This window comes from Convolutriloba macropyga, chromosome 8 (assembly GCF_964194025.1).
Source record: "Convolutriloba macropyga chromosome 8, txConMacr16.3, whole genome shotgun sequence".
NCBI classification, from domain to species: Eukaryota; Metazoa; Xenacoelomorpha; order Acoela; family Convolutidae; genus Convolutriloba; species Convolutriloba macropyga.
In genome coordinates, this window is record NC_134475.1 from 20,535,023 (window position 1) to 20,553,574 (window position 18,552).

The 18,552-nt window shown below is 35.4% G+C and overlaps 3 protein-coding genes across 3 annotated transcripts in view; 1 reads left to right on the forward strand and 2 right to left on the reverse strand.

The window, feature by feature from the left end:
• Nucleotides 1-18,552, forward strand: part of LOC142344571 (putative H/ACA ribonucleoprotein complex subunit 4) — a 556,150-nt gene that overhangs the window by 322,067 nt on the left and 215,531 nt on the right. The gene's annotated exons all lie outside the window — the stretch shown is intronic.
• LOC142344569 (sodium/mannose cotransporter SLC5A10-like) overlaps nucleotides 1-18,552 on the reverse strand; it is a 262,692-nt gene that overhangs the window by 217,510 nt on the left and 26,630 nt on the right. The window lies entirely within an intron of this gene.
• LOC142344577 (uncharacterized) overlaps nucleotides 1-18,552 on the reverse strand; it is a 57,361-nt gene that overhangs the window by 4,805 nt on the left and 34,004 nt on the right. The window contains exons 9-17 of the mRNA XM_075396357.1: nucleotides 16,374-16,397; nucleotides 15,494-15,603; nucleotides 14,957-15,085; nucleotides 12,049-12,143; nucleotides 11,547-11,779; nucleotides 5,797-6,063; nucleotides 5,333-5,458; nucleotides 4,352-4,735; nucleotides 3,168-3,276 (exon numbers count right to left, since the gene is read on the reverse strand). Coding sequence (XP_075252472.1) covers nucleotides 3,168-3,276; nucleotides 4,352-4,735; nucleotides 5,333-5,458; nucleotides 5,797-6,063; nucleotides 11,547-11,779; nucleotides 12,049-12,143; nucleotides 14,957-15,085; nucleotides 15,494-15,603; nucleotides 16,374-16,397 — 1,477 coding nt within the window. The remainder of the gene's footprint in view (nucleotides 1-3,167; nucleotides 3,277-4,351; nucleotides 4,736-5,332; nucleotides 5,459-5,796; nucleotides 6,064-11,546; nucleotides 11,780-12,048; nucleotides 12,144-14,956; nucleotides 15,086-15,493; nucleotides 15,604-16,373; nucleotides 16,398-18,552) is intronic.

Genomic DNA, 18,552 nt, shown 5'->3' on the forward strand with positions numbered 1-18,552 from the left:
TTTCTGTGTCTCTAGATGCTATCCAGTAACCCAATTGCAAGCCTTAAAAAACTCATTGGTTCATAGATCGATAGGCAATAACTTCTAGAAAAAAACTTCAAATTGCAAAAAAAAGAAAATCGTTCTATTAAAAAGTTGAAAGCTATTCAATTGCCCCCTAGCAACTATTAATAGCATACTGTTAAACCCTGGATGCGGTTACCTAGCTACTGAGGCAAGAAAAAATAAATAAAAAACAAATAGTTAAAAAAAATTGCAAATTCTATCAAAAAATTTCTAAAAGTCGAAAAGTTAAATTGTTGAAAACAAATCCATTGAAACTAAAAACCATGCAGTAACTTTTCATCAGAACTTGGAATAGGTTTTTTTGCACTTGAGAATGGACGAATAACAAAAACTGACAAAAACTTTAGGAAACATTAAAAAAAATTGAAGATCTTATCAAAAAAAATGCTTAAATTCGAGACATTAAAAAGATAAAAAGCATTCCATTGTTACTAGAAACTATTCAGTGCCTTATTAACAAACCTCAAAGCAAAGGAGATTGCTTGGTCCCTGAAACTGGAAAAACTGAAAAAAATATGAAAATTTTCAAAAAAAAACTGAAAAAAATGCAAATTTGTTCAAAAAAATTGATAAAATTTGTGATATTCAAAAGTTGAAACCTATCCCATGGCAACTAAAAATTTTTCAATAACATATTATCCAGCCCCTAATGAGGTCTTCTTTCTCCTGGAACACAAACAACTTGAATGATGACAATAAATATGTCAAAAACATGAAAAATTTGCAACCTTTTCAAAAAATGCTAAAATTCATTATGTCAAAAAGTTGAAAAACGTTCCATTACCACTAGAAACTGTGCGGTAAACTATCATCAAACCCTTTATAAAACCCTAGATGAGTTTTCATGACACCAAGCGCTAAAAAACTCAAAAAATGACAAAACTTTTCAAAAAACCTGAAAAAAATTGCAAAAATTAGTATTGTTTTGTGTGTTTGTGTTTGTAGTACCACGACATATAGCTCATAAAATGGTCATAACAAGCAATTTTGTCTCCCAAAAGGCCTTCATCAGCTTTTAATAACTTCAACCTAAGACTAATCAAACAAAAAATCTCAAAAAAAAATTACAAAAAACATGAAAATTTGCACAATTTTGAGCCGAAAAACTCCTAAAAATGACCTTTTGACCTTAAATTAAGGCCATCCCAGAAGCTGCACCACTATACGCACTTGAAGGACTACTAAAGCCCACTTTGGGCCTCTAATGAAACTTAATGCCCGCTGGGCTTTACCTGTTTATCCCGTTTTGAAAGATCAAAGTCATTGAAAAAATGTGTGAACACATCTTAAAAAAAAAAACATAGCAGGACAAGTCCTGACGTACAATTCAAAGAATTTTCATTGACTAAACAGAAAAACCAGACCTAGAATGGACTAGGAGTGAATTGAGAAAACCATTTTAAAAAAATTCTGATAAAAAAATAAGAAAAAAAACAGAAAATCAATGTGAAAATGCCGCATGTGAACAAAAAAACCACTACCGAGAAACCGAATTTTTGTTCAAACACCATTTTCTCACTCTACTTTAAAATTAGAGCGAAAAAAATTCACGCCGCAAAACCACTCGCTTTTTCGCTCCATTTCCTGTTTCGGCGTGACCGAAATCACTACTCCAATTTGACTTCAAAAATCATGAAAATGTGTGAACAGATCTTAAAAAAAAGACAGCGCCCCAATACAATTCAAATTCTTTGAATTGTAAAAAAAACACAGCGCACCAATACAATTCAAATTCTTTGAATTGTAAAAACACCATATCCCCAATAATAGCCGCTATCGCTTCTCGGATATTAATCAACATAAGTGCTTGAACAGAAATGTAACAACCGACAACAGCCAAAAGAATGGTTTTCGAACAACAAGCGACGGGTTAGCTTTGGTTTTAGCTAGCTTAGGATTAATAGACCAATTGAAAATATGGGGGAAGAAAGTGGGGAGGTCAAACGAACTAAAATTCAAAATTTTTCAAGAATCATCGCTCCCTCAACAATTCCGGTGAATTCCACACTTAGAGTCTACGAAGTCTCTTAGAGAGCTACACAGCAACTTAATCCTCCAGGCTTTACCAATTTATCCAGTCTCTTTTTGAATTCTTAAATCTTTAAGTTCTATTGACTTAAGTTCAAGTCAAAACATAACCGATGAACCCCGGGCGAATTGCTCTCAAATGACTGTCGAGCAGTGTCTAAGCCTCAGGAAAAGTTTAAACTTGGTCCGCAGTTTCATTAGATTCCATAAATAATGTGAAATTAGCCTCTAAATTGGAGGAAAAAGAACTTAATACTTATACCATTTAGAAGTATACCCTAAGGAATGCACTAAGTCTTTATACATTTGGTCATAGATCTTAATTATTTATCCCGTTTTTTTATTTCGTCTTTTGACCTGAGCTATATTTGCGTAAATTTGCTGAATGAATTCTAAGTTTCATTCAGTTGAAACAGTGACAGGTCAGACAAAGTCACCAGTGAAAGTGATGACTAATTAAAACGAAAAAAAAAGTCAATCGAATTTTAAAAATCAGGAAAGTGACCCAAGAATAGCCTTTGAGAAACTTAACGTGGCTATTGAAGAAAAAGAAAACTGATTTTCCAACTTGATATAGACTTATTTCAAAGATTGAGGCATCCTCGTTTGCCTTTAAATCCTCAAATTACAGTAAAATTCATTTCAGAATGAGATACCCTTCGCCCCATTCACGAGTAGCAACGTAAGATAGGACGAAAAGAAATATAGACTGAAATTCCGTAATTCAAAAAACAGACGGAACGAGAGATTTACTTGTCAATGCACGTGCGAAGAACTCCTTGGGCCAATAAAGTTTTAGTAAAAACGAAAAAAACAAGACTTAAAAATAAGGCAGCTAAACATTTATTAACCCCTTTCAGCAACGAAAATCTTGTCGAACCTTCACGCTTCATCAGAACCACTCGTTGGAAAAGGGTTCCGCTCATACTTATAGTTCACCACACGGCTAGATTATCTGGATACAAATAAGAACCAGTAAAAAACAAGACTCATTGACTCTCTAATAGAAGTAACGAAGTACTACGTCTCAGCTTTCTTTGTGGTTGCTTATTTAACGAGTTAGCATACCACACCTTTCATCATTTTGATGGTGTCGATGACGGATGTTCTGAACTCATCCATTGAAGCAACAGACTCAGCAGAGTCACCGTCAAAAGATTTATCTGGATAAGTAGAGTCGGTCTGAAACAATAGATTACCTTCAACACATCAAAAAATAGTCTCACCTTTTTTTATTTAGTTTTCCTAAATTAAAAGTTTGTCCTTAAAATCATACATCTTTATAAAATTTTGTAAACATAGCTGCCAGATTGCCACAAAATAGCCGCAATAGCTTCGTAGATCTGCATTCTCAAAAAAAACAGTAAAAAAAAGACAGACAAAAAAATTCGTCTTTTCATTGAAGGCTGATATGTTATATATTTTGATTAGAAATCTGTAAAACTTTTTGCTGGCTCTATTAGCTGCTCTCAAATAACTATCATTTAGAGTGACACAAACCCATTTGACCTTATCTCTTTCAATTAAAGTAAAAAAAAATGTCAATTTCAAAGTGAGGAAGTCATTTTTGAGAGTGAGGTAAGTCAAGTGTGACCAAAAAATTAATCACGCAAATGAACGGAAAAAACTAGGTCTAGAATGAACTATGAATGGATTGAGAATATTTAGAAAAAAAATCTGATCCAAAAATCAAAAAAACAGTAAAAATCAAAGTGAAATTGCCGCATGTGAACAAAAACCATTAACGAGAAGTGGATTTTTGGTTCAAACAAAACACTAGGTCTAGATTGGGAAAAACACTTAGATAAAAATTCGATCAAAAAATTGAAAAAACAGTAAAAAATCGAAGTGAAATTGCCGCATGCGAACAAAAAACCACTACCGAGAAAGCGAATTTCTGTTCAAACACAGTATTCTTACTCTACTTTAAAATTAGAGCGAAAAAATTTCACGCCGCAAACCCACTCGCTTTTTTGCTCCACTTCTTGTTTCGGCGTGACCAAAATCACTACTCCAATTTGACTTCAAAAATTATGAAAATGTGTGAACAGATCTTAAAAGACAGCGCCCCAATGCAATTCAAATTCTTTGAATTGTAAAAAACCAAGAGAACGCCAATAATAGCCCCAGCTATCGCTGTGCGGCTAGTAAAATTATCGTTTTTGTCCGAATACATCCATTGCAAATACATATTACATTTAAAAATTGCTGGTACATTCTACAAATCCGTGAATTTAATTAAATACAAATTTCCTACCTGTGTCGATTTTTCTGAGCAAACAACATTGGGTCCTCTAGGCGATTTGTTCTCTAATTTCTGTTGAATCTGGGCTATTTTCTTGTCCATCATCAAGATGGCCTGGCTGCTTTCTGTCACTTGCTGTTCTTTCAAAGACTTCAGTTCCAGTTTCAATTTCGACTCGCTTCTAACAGATGTCTGAAGTTTCTTCTGGAGATCAGCTAGAGACGATTTCAAGTTAGAATCTTTTTCTTCTAAGCTCTTCTCAGCTGCTGATTTGACTTCGTTCAGTTTTATTTCTATCTCTTGCTCCAGGGAGTTGCATTTACTTTTGTACTGATCAATTTCTGCTTGCAATCTTTCACGCTCCTGTTCTTTTTCTGCAGTACTCGTTTGTTTCTCCTGAAAAGACGTTAGTTTCTCTTCACAAGACGCAGTCATTCAGAAACAATGAGGAAGGATTTAAATTAACTTGAAACACACGTTTATTTTAGAATACCACATCTCTGCAGTGCCCGATTCTAGAACGCCATATTTCCCTACATAGAGAGTCAGATTTAAAATCCGGCATTTTCAAACTTAAAATTTGCGTGGGTAGAACAATTTTACGTGACTCTGCTCAATTCACTTCAAAAACACTGGCTCATTTTGAACCACTGTGCGCTTCTTGACTAATGCCAGATTTTCCCAGACTTCATCAGATTCACGTAACCCATAAATCCGCTATAGCTTATAGCGTTCATCAATTAATGCGCGCTAACTAAAATTTTCAAACGCTCAAACATACCTTTTAATTAGAAAAAAAAGAGAATTGTCTAATTGTCAATTTTCGCGCACTTAACAGGGTACTAAATTCATTAGCTTGCATCTCGAACAACAATATCAGATCGATGAATAACGGGCTTGAATAAAAATGTTTGTTGCTCATTAATCACTTGAGAAAATTTTTGAAAACTTCCTTGGACCGTGAAGAATTATACGAGAAGACAAGCTACTAACCGTGTCCATATTTCGCTGTAGCTTGCGATGCTTCACAGACCAATTAGTTATTTCCAAATTCAAATCCTCAATTTTGCTTCGCAGACCGTTGCACTCTTGTTCTAAACCAGACCTCTTCGATGCCTCCTAAGCGTAAAACAATGGTAACCGGGGGTTATCGACTTGTAGATAATCAACTTGAGAATATCTTGACAAACAATAAACACCAATTCGAAGTAGAATTTTAAAAATTATTCAAATACGACAGAAGAAAGCAGCGCAACAAGTGTTCGAGTGTATAGACTATGCCACTGGGAAGATCCCAGCACCAAAATAGGAGAAACAAAATTGATAAATTCTAGTGCTCATACGCCATTTTTCTAGATTTTAGTCTTGCCTTCAGCTGTAAGTTATTTCATAAAACTATTTGTCCCTCCATTTGACACTCCAGTTTGCTGTTTATACGCGCTTAAACAAAAACTAACCTCAGTCAGAAGCTTCTTTAATTCTTCTGAACTTTCTTTGTATACAGATTCGAGTGACTTCGTTTCCGCTTCCAGGCTGTTTTCAAGCTCCGAAATCTTTCTTTTCAATTCCGTTTTCTCCTTCTCTAGTTGACAAATAAGCTCCTCTTTTTGCTTCACTACTTGTTCATGTTGCGCTTTGTCGCTTGAGGCCGTATCAGCATTAGTCTGATTTTGTTCTCGTTCTTTTCGTAGCAGTTCTTTGGCTGCTTTGAGTTGGATTTGAACCTGAAAACAAAATTTTTCTCATCAATTCAAAACACAGCCGGGCCGGTAGAATGCTGGAAAATAGCCGCTTATTAGAAAGTAGAGTCCTTTATTTAAAAAAGGATTACTGGAAGCAAAGACAGTAAATTTCATACACTAAACAACTCATATTCTGATTCCAAAATCATATTCTGATACTCTTCTTTTCAAAACAATTGAAAAAAAAAACTTTTTTGTTCCAATCAATGTAGCCTTATAATTATCTACTTTGGGTGACCTCTATTGAATTTCGGTTCGACATTCTTAATTTGGATTTAACAAGAGTACAAAAATCGTTTTTTAGTGAGTCATATAAGATCACACGATTGACTTAAAACTAACAACATCATGCACAACATTTCAGTTGCTGAGTGGTCGAAGTCACAAAAAAGACGATCTTTTGACTCCTTGGCGCGTGATCAATGGGTAAAAAAAACTGGGAAGACGACAAAACACAGCCAGAAGACTCCGGAAGCGACTCGAACCAAGAAATGAACTAAACAGCAGCCATCTACTTACTATGCATTTCATAATAATACACCATTCAAAAAAAAAACACGAAGGAAAAATAAATATACCGGACATATAAAAAGGAAATAAACAATTAAACAGTTTTGGAAATTATCCATTAGTGACTAAATACTCCAGTTGTGACTAAATACTTCCAGCATACCTCGCTACGATTATCTCTCCATCCATAGAATCACTCGAATCAAAACATAGCCGGCACTCGAATCAAAACAAAACATAGCCGGCAAATTGCCGGAAAACAGACGCCGTTGACGCGCTTGATGCACATCGTGATTGAAACAGAAGAAAAGAAGAGATAGAAATTGACAGATTTTTTTTCTGTTTTTTTTTCAGTGCCAAAAAGTGATCTAATTTGGTGTAGAGATTCTAAAACTATACTTAATTCACCTTCTAAACTGAAAGCTGTTAAGCCTTATAATAATGTCAATTATCAGTCACTCCAATGAACTTTGATAACTTAATGTTCTGAGACTTAATGACCGGTCTTTATCGGTTTATCCCGTTTCTTTTGATTTTGCTCTTTAACATTGAAGGTATTCACTATAATGCGTAATTAAATGCGTGAAAGAATTTAAAATCCATTCAGTTGAAAGAGTGAGTAAGGTAAATCAGAAGTCAAGCGTGAAATCGTGACTTATGCAAAACGGAAAACGTGATCAAAAGGTACGACGAATTTTAAAAAAAGAGCTAAATAATAGCCGTTGAGAGGCTGACGGCGGCTATTAAAAAGAACGATTTATACCAAGAAAACCAAGACAACTAGAATGCAACGATCAAAACTTCCAAAACCTTGACAGGTTGCAACTCCAAAACAAAAATTATGGAGTTAATAATTATTATCTATCTTACCTTCAAGCGTCTCCTCTTGATAACGAAACCCAATAGAAGAGCTCTAAATCAACGACGAAACAGGGAAAATTTTTACAAAAAGAACAAAAACAGAAATGATTTTAAAAAAACTTTTAAGTTAGACGAAGATTGCCCTAGATTGGACTCAAATTAATCAGTTTTCTGTAATAAAACAAAATCAGCTCTCATTCAAATCAAATAAGAAGGATACAAAACCCAAAAAAGTACATAAATGGCGAAATGACAAAATTAGCTCGAGATTGACACTAAAATTTCAATATTTGATTCAGATGGCCAAAAAAGATTACATACGAGCCCTTACCAGTTGACAAAATTCGCCAATTCAACCAAAACACCGAAACAATTAAAGATAAAACTAAAAAACTGCTTTGAAAACGCCGAAAATGAACAAGAAACTGCTCGATTAGCACAACTTTTTCTGCACCTACTTTTTCCGTCACTCTCAACATGATGCATGAATATAGATAGCCGGCAAAAAGCAACTTTTTGATGCATATCGGAATTGAAATCAGAAGGAAAACAAAACGACTAAGGTCGGATGAATTGCTCTCGAACGACAGGCGAGGGCAATTTAATTTAGAGGGGGTGTAGCTTCAAAATGATTTATGGTTGCAAAAAACGACCCCACATATGTTTGAACAGAGGTTCAAAATAGCAGTCTTACAAAAAAAAACAGATACAACGTCTTTGATTTCTTATTGCTCACAACCACTTTTAGCAGCGAACTTGATTTGAAAACAAGACCGACTTAGATCACTTAGAAATGAACAACTGAAGTTTGAAAAAGTCACTCAAAAAGTCAAAGAATTATCTAGAAAAGCGCAAAGGCGTCAGGCGACAATTTTTCACACGTTTACAATAACTGTATCGTTCGAGAGCAATTAAAAACAAGATATAGAAATTGACAGAAGTTATGTCTCACAAAGAATTCTAATTTTGGTGTGCAGTTTCAAGATTGATTCTAAAAACTATACTTACTTAAGCTACTAAAGCGAAGTCCGTTGAGCTTAATACTAAAGCCGGCTGGCAACTGCTCTAATCAACTTTTATAATCTAATGCACAACGACTTGAAGAACTGACTTTAACCGCTTATCCCATTTCTTTAGATTTTATTCTTTCGACGTCGACCGTATTCACTACATTGGGTAAGTCAAAGAAAGAAATTAAAATTCATTTAAGTGCAACAGTGAGTGAGGTAAGTCAGGAGTCAAACGTGAAGATCGTGACATAACCTACAAATCAAAGAATTATAATTGACTGAACAAAAACAAAAACAACTAACGTCGGGCGAATTGCTCTCAAACGTCCGGCGAGTGGTTGGCTTCGTCAGTAGCAACCACGGTTTAGTGAGGCTAGCTTTAGCTTAATTGAAGACGAGTAAGGTGAGCGCAGTAGATGATGACATTGCGACACATAACGGCAGCTGAAGTGCGTCATCAATAAAAGAGTTAAGGAGAGAGAGAGAGAGAGAGAGAGAGAGAGAGAGAGAGAGAGAGAGAGAGACATATAGAGTGTGCGAGATATAAAACTTGAACGAGAAAGAGAAGGTAAGGAAGACCAACCAACAGAGAGAGAGAGAGAGAAAGAGAGCTAGCAATATTTTCCATGATCAGATTCGACTCTGCCACTTCTAGTTTTCTGGCCTTTTTAGTAATTTAACCATAGAAAAAAAACTGAAAGTGAAAGACTCAAAAGTTTCCACATTTCGCAGTGAAAAAAATGTTCAAAACCATTTTTTGTCTATGGAGTTCTGTCTCATGTAACCCATCTGCAAGTCATAAAAGTTCCGTTAGCCAGTAATGATCATTTCACTCAGAAAAGGACAAAAATATTCAAAAAATCTAAAGACAATTGCAAATTTTAACAAAATCTTGCTTATATTCGTGATATCAATATCTTTAGAGCCATTTCATTGTCTCAAGAGAACTATCGAGTATCCGTAATTCAAGACATAAATAATTTCAGTGGCTCATAAAGATCCATAAACTTGGAACAAATTTCGAAAATTTGAAATATATCAAAAAATTGCTTAACTCGAGTCATTCAAATATTGCTTACCAATCGATATATTCAAAATTCGTTATATTAAAATCTTGAAAAAACAGTCTATTGCATATAGAAACTATGCAGTAACCTATTATGTCACGCTAGAGGAGGTTCCTTGGCTCTTGAGGCTTGAGAAACCTAAAAAATAACAACAATTTTCAAAAAAGCCGAAAAAATTGTAAAAAATAGTAGAAATTTGCGTGCTTATGTTTGGAGTACCAAAACATACAGCTCTTTAAATAACTATAAAGAGAAATTGTCTTGCAAAAGACTTTTCTCAAGTTTAAGAAACCACAGCTGTAGACTGGTCAAGCAAAAAATTCGTAAATTGACGCAAAAAAGGCAAAAAATTGCAACATTTTGGGCTCAAAATCCTTGAATTACGGCCTTCCAAGCAGCTTTACCACTCTGAGCACTTGAGGGACTACTAAACTCGGCTATGGGCCTCTAATGGAACTTAATGCCCGCTGGGAGCTACCTGTTCATCCCGTTTTTAAGTACGAAAAGTCAAATGGGTCAGACCAAAAAAATCGGTCAAGCGAAAAATTGCATAAACATAGCTGGCAGATTGCCAGAAAATAGCCGCAATAGCTTCGTAGATCTGCAGTCTCAAAAATACAGTAAAAAAGCAGACAAAGAACTTCGTCTTTTTATTGAAGGCTGATATGTTACTCTGATTGAAAAATCTGTATAAGTTTTTGCTGCCTCTATTAGCTGCTCACAAATAAACTTCATTTAGAGTGCCACACAACCATTTGACCTTATCTCTTTGAATTAAAGTAGATAAAAGTCAATTTCAAATTGAGGAAGTCATTTTTGAGAGTGAGGTAAGTCAAGTGTGACCAAAAAAATTAATCACGCGAACGAACAAAAGTTCATTCTTAGTGGACGTCAGTTGAAATTGCATGAACAAATGAACAAAAAGCAGATTTGAAGTGGTTGTGACGTCATATGCCTTAACAAAAATCGCGACGACGAAATAAAAAACCATAGCAGGACAAGTCCCGACGCACAATTCAAAGAAATTTCATTGACTAATCAAAAAACTAGACCTAAAACGGACTATGAGTGAATTGGGAAAACTATTTCTAAAAAATCAGATCAAAATAAAAAAAACAGAAAATCAATGTAAAAATGCCGCATGTGAACAAAAAAACCATTAGCGAGAAGTGGATTTTTGGATCAGACAAAAAAACTAGTTCTAGAATGAATTAGGAGTAGATTGGGAAAACCACTTAGAAAAAAATCTGATCCAAAAAATCGGAGAAACAGTAAGAAATCAAATTGAAATTGCATGTGAACAAAAAACCACTACCGAGAAAGCGAATTTTTGTTCAAACACCGTTTTCTCACTCTACTTTAAAATTAGAGCGAAAAACATTCACACCGCAAAATCACTCGCTTTTTGGCTCAACTTCCTGTTCGGCGTGACCAAAATCACTACTCCAATTTGACTTCAAAAATCATGAAAATATGTGAACAGATCTTAAAAAAAGACAGCGCCCCAATACAATTCAAATTCTTTGGATTGTAAAAAACCAAGAGAAGGCCAATAATAGCCCCACCTACCGCTGTATGGCTGTTAAAAAAAGACCAACAGGACTAATATAATTGGTGCAAACTTCGTTTGAGAGCAATTAAACATAACCGACTAGCGTCGGAAGAATTGCTGTCGAACAGCTAGTGGGAGATCCAATCAATTGCAGCCTGATTCAGTGGGGGTGGGGGAGCTCGAATGCGACTAAAATTCACTAGGGGGCTTCAAATAACCTCATTAGAGGTTAATATATTAAGATTTAAAGTGAAAAATGGCAAAGTTTTGTCGCACTTATCACTTGACTTTACAGATTGAGAGAGAACAGTTGAGTATGATACGACAGCAAATGCTCTCATATAAATTGACTTTTGAAAATCGCCCAAGAAAAGACTCATTTAGTTCAACAATTGGCAATTGAGAATTTTGGAATCTTACATATTTCAAATCTAATTTAAAAGAGCACAATTTGACAAAGCCAACCTGATTGAAATCCTTCTGCAATTTGGTCAAGGCATCCGTGTGTTTCTTGTCTTGGTTCCTTATCTGCTCCTCAATTGTCATCTTGGACTCTTTCGCTTTGCTTAACTCAGACTGGAGAGAGTCTATTCTCGCCTCCATCTCCAGGATGAGCTGTGCATTCTTTTCCTGTTCTTCTTTCGAAACATCCTCATCGTCCACGTCCGTTTGAGTGCAGATCTCAAATCGCCCAGAAACTAAAGGCAAAATCGACTATTTGCATTGAATATCAGCTAATCTTAAATGAATCTTAAAACAGCACATTTATGCAAAATCCTAAATGTCCAATTAATTGGTCAAACATTTTTTTTGCTTTAATGATGGTTAATTAAAATTCTATGTCTCATGGTAAATTCCCGATGACAGCTACACTTAGGGAGCAATACGTGTTTAGACAACGGACAGTATCCGGTCATTGCTTCCAAAACACATGATCTTTGTTTGTACCTAATCCAGTGTTCCTTACTTTTCTGTCTCTCTGCCAACTTTGTTTCCTCGCTCAGTTTGACGAAACAACTCTTGGCATAATCACACTCTTCCGTAGTCGCCTTCAGTTTCTCTCTGAAATACATTCCCCACTTGCGCATAAACGATTTCTTTAAGTAAACGATTCGAAATTTTCTTCACCAAAAAGTTCTGTGATGTGGCTGAGATACCAGTTCCTGCTGCAGAAACCAGGTCACACCTCTCCAAATGCAAAATGACATTTTCACCTTGGATATTATTGTTACTATCAGATGATACGCACTACTGTACATTAAAAACCACCAAGTACTTTTCAGGCAAGGTTACAGCCAACGTTCGAAAACAGAGCTCACTGTCCGAAAGCGGAGTAGCCACGAACAAATTTGCTTTATCTTTAACAAAAACCCAGTAGAATACCAATACTCTTCGAATCGTAAAAACATAGCTGGCAGAAAATAGCCGCAATAGCTTCGTAGATCTGCAATCTCAAAAAAAAACATTAAAAAAGGACAAGCCAAAAAATTAGTCTAGATGTTATATTTTGATTAAGAATCTGTATTAGTTCTTGCTGCTTCCATTAGCTGCTCCGAAATAACCTCATTTAGAGTGACACGCATTCACTTGACCTTTTCTCTTAAAAGTATTATAATTTAATAGAACAATAATTAGAATTAAAGTAACTAAAAGTCAATTTCAAAAGGAGGAAGTCATTTTTGAGAGTGAATTAAGTCACAAGTGACAAAAAATTTAATCACACGAAAAAAAACTTGCTCCACTACGAGCAAAAAATGACGTCAAGCACGCACTTTAGTTGAAATTGCATGAACGAATGAACAAAGCAGATTTGAAGTGGTTGTGACGTCATATGGTCGAACAAAAATCTTGACGAAATAAAAACAACATAGCAGGACAAGTCCTGAAATACAATTAAAAGAATTGCATTAATTTATGGCGTGACACTCATTTACTCCGCTTTAAAAGGCAAATGAGAGCTGTTAGTAATGAGACTAAACAATAAAACAACACAACAACATAAACAAGACAAAATTCGACTTATATTTTTTGAAAAGACAGGACCAACATAAAAAAACAGCAGTTATGAACACAAACTGCCAAAAATATTCCTCTATTTCTCATTAACAACCAGTCATTAAATGTCGATGAGCCCTCACTAATTATGTTATGTGATTTGACGAAAATAACCAAAAATCGCACTCAAACTCGCTGAAACTTTTTGAAGACACTTATAATTGAAGTCACAGAACTCAAAAGCTGATAAAGAATACAATTACATCAAATAATTGAGTCCTCAATGACTACGGTTTAGACCTGTCAAAATTTAGATTAAGCGATAAGACAGCGAAACGTACAACAAATACTAGCAAAACTAAAAAAAAATCAGTATACGCTTGTTCGTTTTCTTTAAAAAACGAACAAGCGTATAAGTCACAAAAAGCAATAGCTATAAACTGAAATGACTTGATTTAATTGAAGCCTTTTTAGCAACCAATCAGACTCGTTAATAATGAGACTAAGAGTTCAGAAGTTGAAAAGAAGAGCTCGCAAAACTCGATCATTATTGAAAACAATTAGTGTCAAAGTCATAGAAAGCACTAGCTTTGAACACAAACGATTAAATCGATAAATATAACCCCTATTAGCAGCATCAGAGACCTATCCTCAATGTGATTAAATGATAAGACATCAAAAAGTACAATAATACTGACAGAACACAAAAATTCACTCAAAATTTTTGAGAAAAAGTAGAGTCAAAGTCATGAAAACCACTAGCTATTAACTCGACCCATTAATAAGGTTCTTTTATGCCTCATTAGCAACCAATCAGACCTGTCGTTGATGATAATCAGTGATATGACAACAGATAATTTTTAAAAACGGGGGCAAAATCTAAAATTCACTAATATTTTATGACAACAAATAGTAGCAAAGTCATAAAAAGTTTTAGCTGCCGTCTTAAAAGCACAGAAGGAGAGGAAACTCTGAAAACAGAAGTCAAATTGAAGCACCTGAAAAAAATCCATCTTTAAAAACTCCGAATTGTTCAAACATACCCGGCAGATTGCCGGAAAATAGCCGCCGTTGATTCCAATAAGCATGATTGGGATTGAAAGAATAGAAGTTATTGAAAAAAAAAGATTTTTGTACAAACATTTTTTAGGTCCGATTTCGCAGTTGAACATACTTCTGTTTCTTAGAGAGAGGACACAAGGGCTACTATCAATACCAATAAGCAGAAGAGATGGCAACTAAGACGTATAGGAACGACGTTCAAATAGCGGGCATCAAAAATTGGGCTTTAAGGGTTTATCCCGTTTCTATTTCTGACTTCAATTTTTTATACTGACTCTGTTCATTTTGAATCGCTTTGCTGAGCAACTGATGTTCAAATTCACTTCTAGCAGAATGAGAGAAGAGAGAAACTAGCCTAGAGAAGTCAAAAAGATTTCACGCAAAATGTCGAAAAAGCGGCAAAATGGTAAAGCGAAAAAAGTTCGACGAAGAAAAAAAATAGGAGCGCTATAATAGCCGGCTGAGAAGATGAGGGCGGCTATTAAACACTAATTTCTCACCCCATTTTGAAGGTATTTTGAAAAAAGTCACGCCTCAAACCTATTCGATTTTTTGCTCCGTTTACTATTTCAGCGTGACCAAAATCACCACTCTAATTTGACTTCTCACTGAAGTGAAAAAGCCAAAAAAAGCGTGAACAGATCTTAAAATATAAGACAGCACACCAATACAATTTTAATTCTTTGAATTGTAAATAACCAGGAGAAGGCCAATAATAGCCCCAGCTATCGCTGTGCGGCTATTAAAAAAGACACGACTACAACAATTGCTTCAAACTTTGTTCGAAGGCAATTAATTACAAAGAACGAATCACTTACTTGAGCTCGTCCAGCTCTTGCTCAAAAGTGCGAATGATCTGTTGCTTCTCCTGCTCGTAGAAGCGACCCAGCTCTGCGCGCAGGTTCTCTTGTGCATCCTCGTGCATTGCCAGACAAGTATTGCGAGTGCTAAAATTGTCAAGCATTTATTGTCCAGCGTTACACACCTATTTAAGCTAACTAATTCATCGCCCTTCTGATCTCAAACGTGACATTGCAATGCAGGGAATTTTTTAGAGAAAAAATTTCCTTGTAATACCTCTACCAATTGGACTGCCTTATTTGAGGACTATTTTCTCAACGTAAAGGCCTACAGCCTTTTAGTAAACATTTCAAACTTTCTAGTTAAAAACAATGATTAATTGCTTAAATTAACTGCCTCCTCAACCAAGCCTGTTTGACCGTTCGCAGCTTACCTTCATTCCTGCCTCGTTAAGGAAGTATACGTCTCCTTTTACGCAGCAAAACAAGAGAAATATTCAATCCACGTTAGTCATCACAAAAATAATCTGAGGACTAAACTTGATAACCACTAACCGATCAATTGATTCTTTCTTCTCCTTTTCATAATTCGTCAATTTCTGACTCATTTCAGAAGACATCACGTCAAACTTCTCCTGCTCGTGTGACATTTTGTCCTCTAACTCCTGAAACAGTAAAATCTCTTCGTTTGATATAAATTTAAGTGGACATGACACCACTGGACGACAAAGCCGAGCTGCAGTTGGAGGTTATTGCGGAAGAGTACAGATACTGATAGCAGGTCACAGTTGGTAGCAGGGAAAATTGTTTCAGATAATCACTATATAAAATGTGAACAAGTGGATAGTTGGCCTACTAACAGATTGAAACACGGGATCTTTTCCGTTTGTACAACCCCCACCCCCCCCCCCCGCTTAATGGGTGCATATTATTTGCACCCCCCCCCCCCGGAAGCACATGCCACACGTTTACATAAAGATTTACTATGTAATGGCACGTGCTCTGTAACTGGGGGAGCATAACGTATTGGGGGGCACAAACGGAAAAGATCCAAAACACGCACGTGCAGTTTTCAAAACAGCCGAAAGCCTGCAGCGCCAGAAGTTTCTATATACATTGCCATACGTTGATTTCCTTGATCTTTCGGCAATTACAAACTTGCAAGGTACGTGTTTTAAGCGAGGTTACGTAACTCTGCAGACGATACTTCGCAATTCTGGCTGAGTATCTTGAACCGCTACCCGGATGTCGATAAACGCCAGAAGATCTCATTTACTTCAAGCAGAGTCACGCGACGTAATTACTTTGTTACAGAAGTTCACCATTAATAATATAACAGCCATTGAGAAATATTTTTGCAGAAGAATCTATACAATTCAATTTAACTGATCATGATTGATGTAAGGTTTGGTATACTTGTATTTGATTTGGTTACCTTTATTTGGGCCAAATATTGGAACTGAAATTACACTTTTGTTAACTAGGGAGTACGCCTAATCCTGCAAGAAGTGCCATATTGAATAGACTAATACCGAATACTGAATTAAATCAGAAACATACCCGGCAGATTGCCGGAAAATAGCCGCCGTTGATTCCAATAAGCATGATTGGGATTGAAATAACAGAAGATATTGAAAAAAAAAAGATTTTTCTACAAAAACATTTTTTAAGTCCGATTTATTTTGATGGCATTTCGTAGTTGAACATACTTCTGTTTCTTAGAGAGAGGCTACAGGGGCTACTATCAATAACAATAAGCATTAGAGATGGTAAATAAGACTTATAGGAACGACGTTCAAATAGCGGGCATCTAAAATTGGGCTTTATGGGTTTATCCCGTTTCTATTTCTGACATCCATTTTTGTACTATCTCTGTTCATTTTGAATTGCTTTGCTGAGCAACTGATGTTCAAAATCACTTTTAGCAGAATGAGAGAACAGAGAAACTAGCCTAGAGAAGTCAAAAAGATTTCACGCAAAATGTTGAAAAGGCGGCAAAATGAGGTAAAGCGAAACATTTTTTTATTCGACGAAGTAAAAAAACATAACAGGACAAGTCCTGACGTACAATTCAAAGAATTTTCATTGACTAAACAGAAAAACTAGACCTAGAATGGACTGTGAGTGAATTGAGAAAACCATTTAAAAAAAATCAGATCAAAAAATAAGAAAAAAGAACAAAAAATCAATGTCAAAATGCCGCATATGAAAAAAACCCACTAGCGAGAAATGAAAATTTAATTAAAACAAAAAACTAGGCCTGGAATGAGCTGTGAATGGATTGGGAAAACCATTTAGAAAAAAATCCGATCCAAAAAATCGAAAAACTAAAAATCAGAGTGAAATTGCCGCATGTGAACAAAAAACCACTACCGAGAAACCGAATTTTTGTTCAAACACCATTTTCGCACTCTGCTTTAAAATTAGAGCGAAAAAAATTCATGCCGCAAAACCACTCGCTTTTTCGCTCCATTTCCTGTTTCGGCGTGACCAAAATCACTACTCCAATTTGACTTCAAAAATCATGAAAATGTGTGAACAGATCTTAAAAAAAAACATAGCAGGACAAGTCCTGACGTACAATTCCAAGAATTTTCATTGACTAAACAGAAAAACTAGACCTAGAATGGACTATGAGTGAATTGAGAAAACCATTTTAAAAAAATCAGAACAGAAAATTAAGAAATAAACAGAAAATCAATGTCAAAATGCCGCATGTGAACAAAAAAACCACTAGCGAGCAATGAAAATTTAATTCAAACAAAAAACTAGGCCTAGAATGAGCTGTGAATGGATTGAGAAAACCATTTAGAAAAAAATCCGATCCAAAAAATCGAAAAAAAGTAAAAATCAGAGTGAAATTGCCGCATGTGAACAAAAAAACCACTACCGAGAAACCGAATTTTTGTTCAAACACCGTTTTCTAACTCTACTTTAAAATTAGAGCGAAAAAAATTCACGCCGCAAAACCACTCGCTTTTTCGCTCCATTTCCTGTTTCGGCGTGACCAAAATCACTACTCCAATTTGACTTCAAATATCATGAAAATGTGTGAACAGATCTTAAAAAAAAACATAGCAGGACAAGTCCTGACGTACAATTCAAAGAATTTTCATTGACTAACCAGAAAACTAGACCAAGAACGGACTATGAATGGATTGGTAAACCATTTAGAAAAAAATCCGATCAAAAAATCGAAAAAACTGTAAAAATCAAAGTCAAATTGCCGCATGTGAACAAAAAACCACTAGCGAGAAAGCGAATTTTTGTTCAAACCCCGTTTTCTCACTCTACTTTAAATTTAGAGCGAAAAAATTTCACGCCGCAAAATCACTCGCTTTTTCGCTCCACTTCCTCTTTCGGCGTGACCAAAATCACTACTCCAATTTGACTTCAAAAATCATGAAAATGTGTGAACAGATCTTAAAAAAAAGACAGCGCCCCAATACAATTCAAATTCTTTGAATTGTAAAAAGGACAGCGCCCCAATACAATTCAAATTCTTTGAATTGTAAAAATTCTTTGAATTGTAAAAAGACAGCGCCCCAATACAATTCAAATTCTTTGAATTGTAAAAAAAAAATAGGAGCGCTATAATAGCCGGCTGAGAAGAT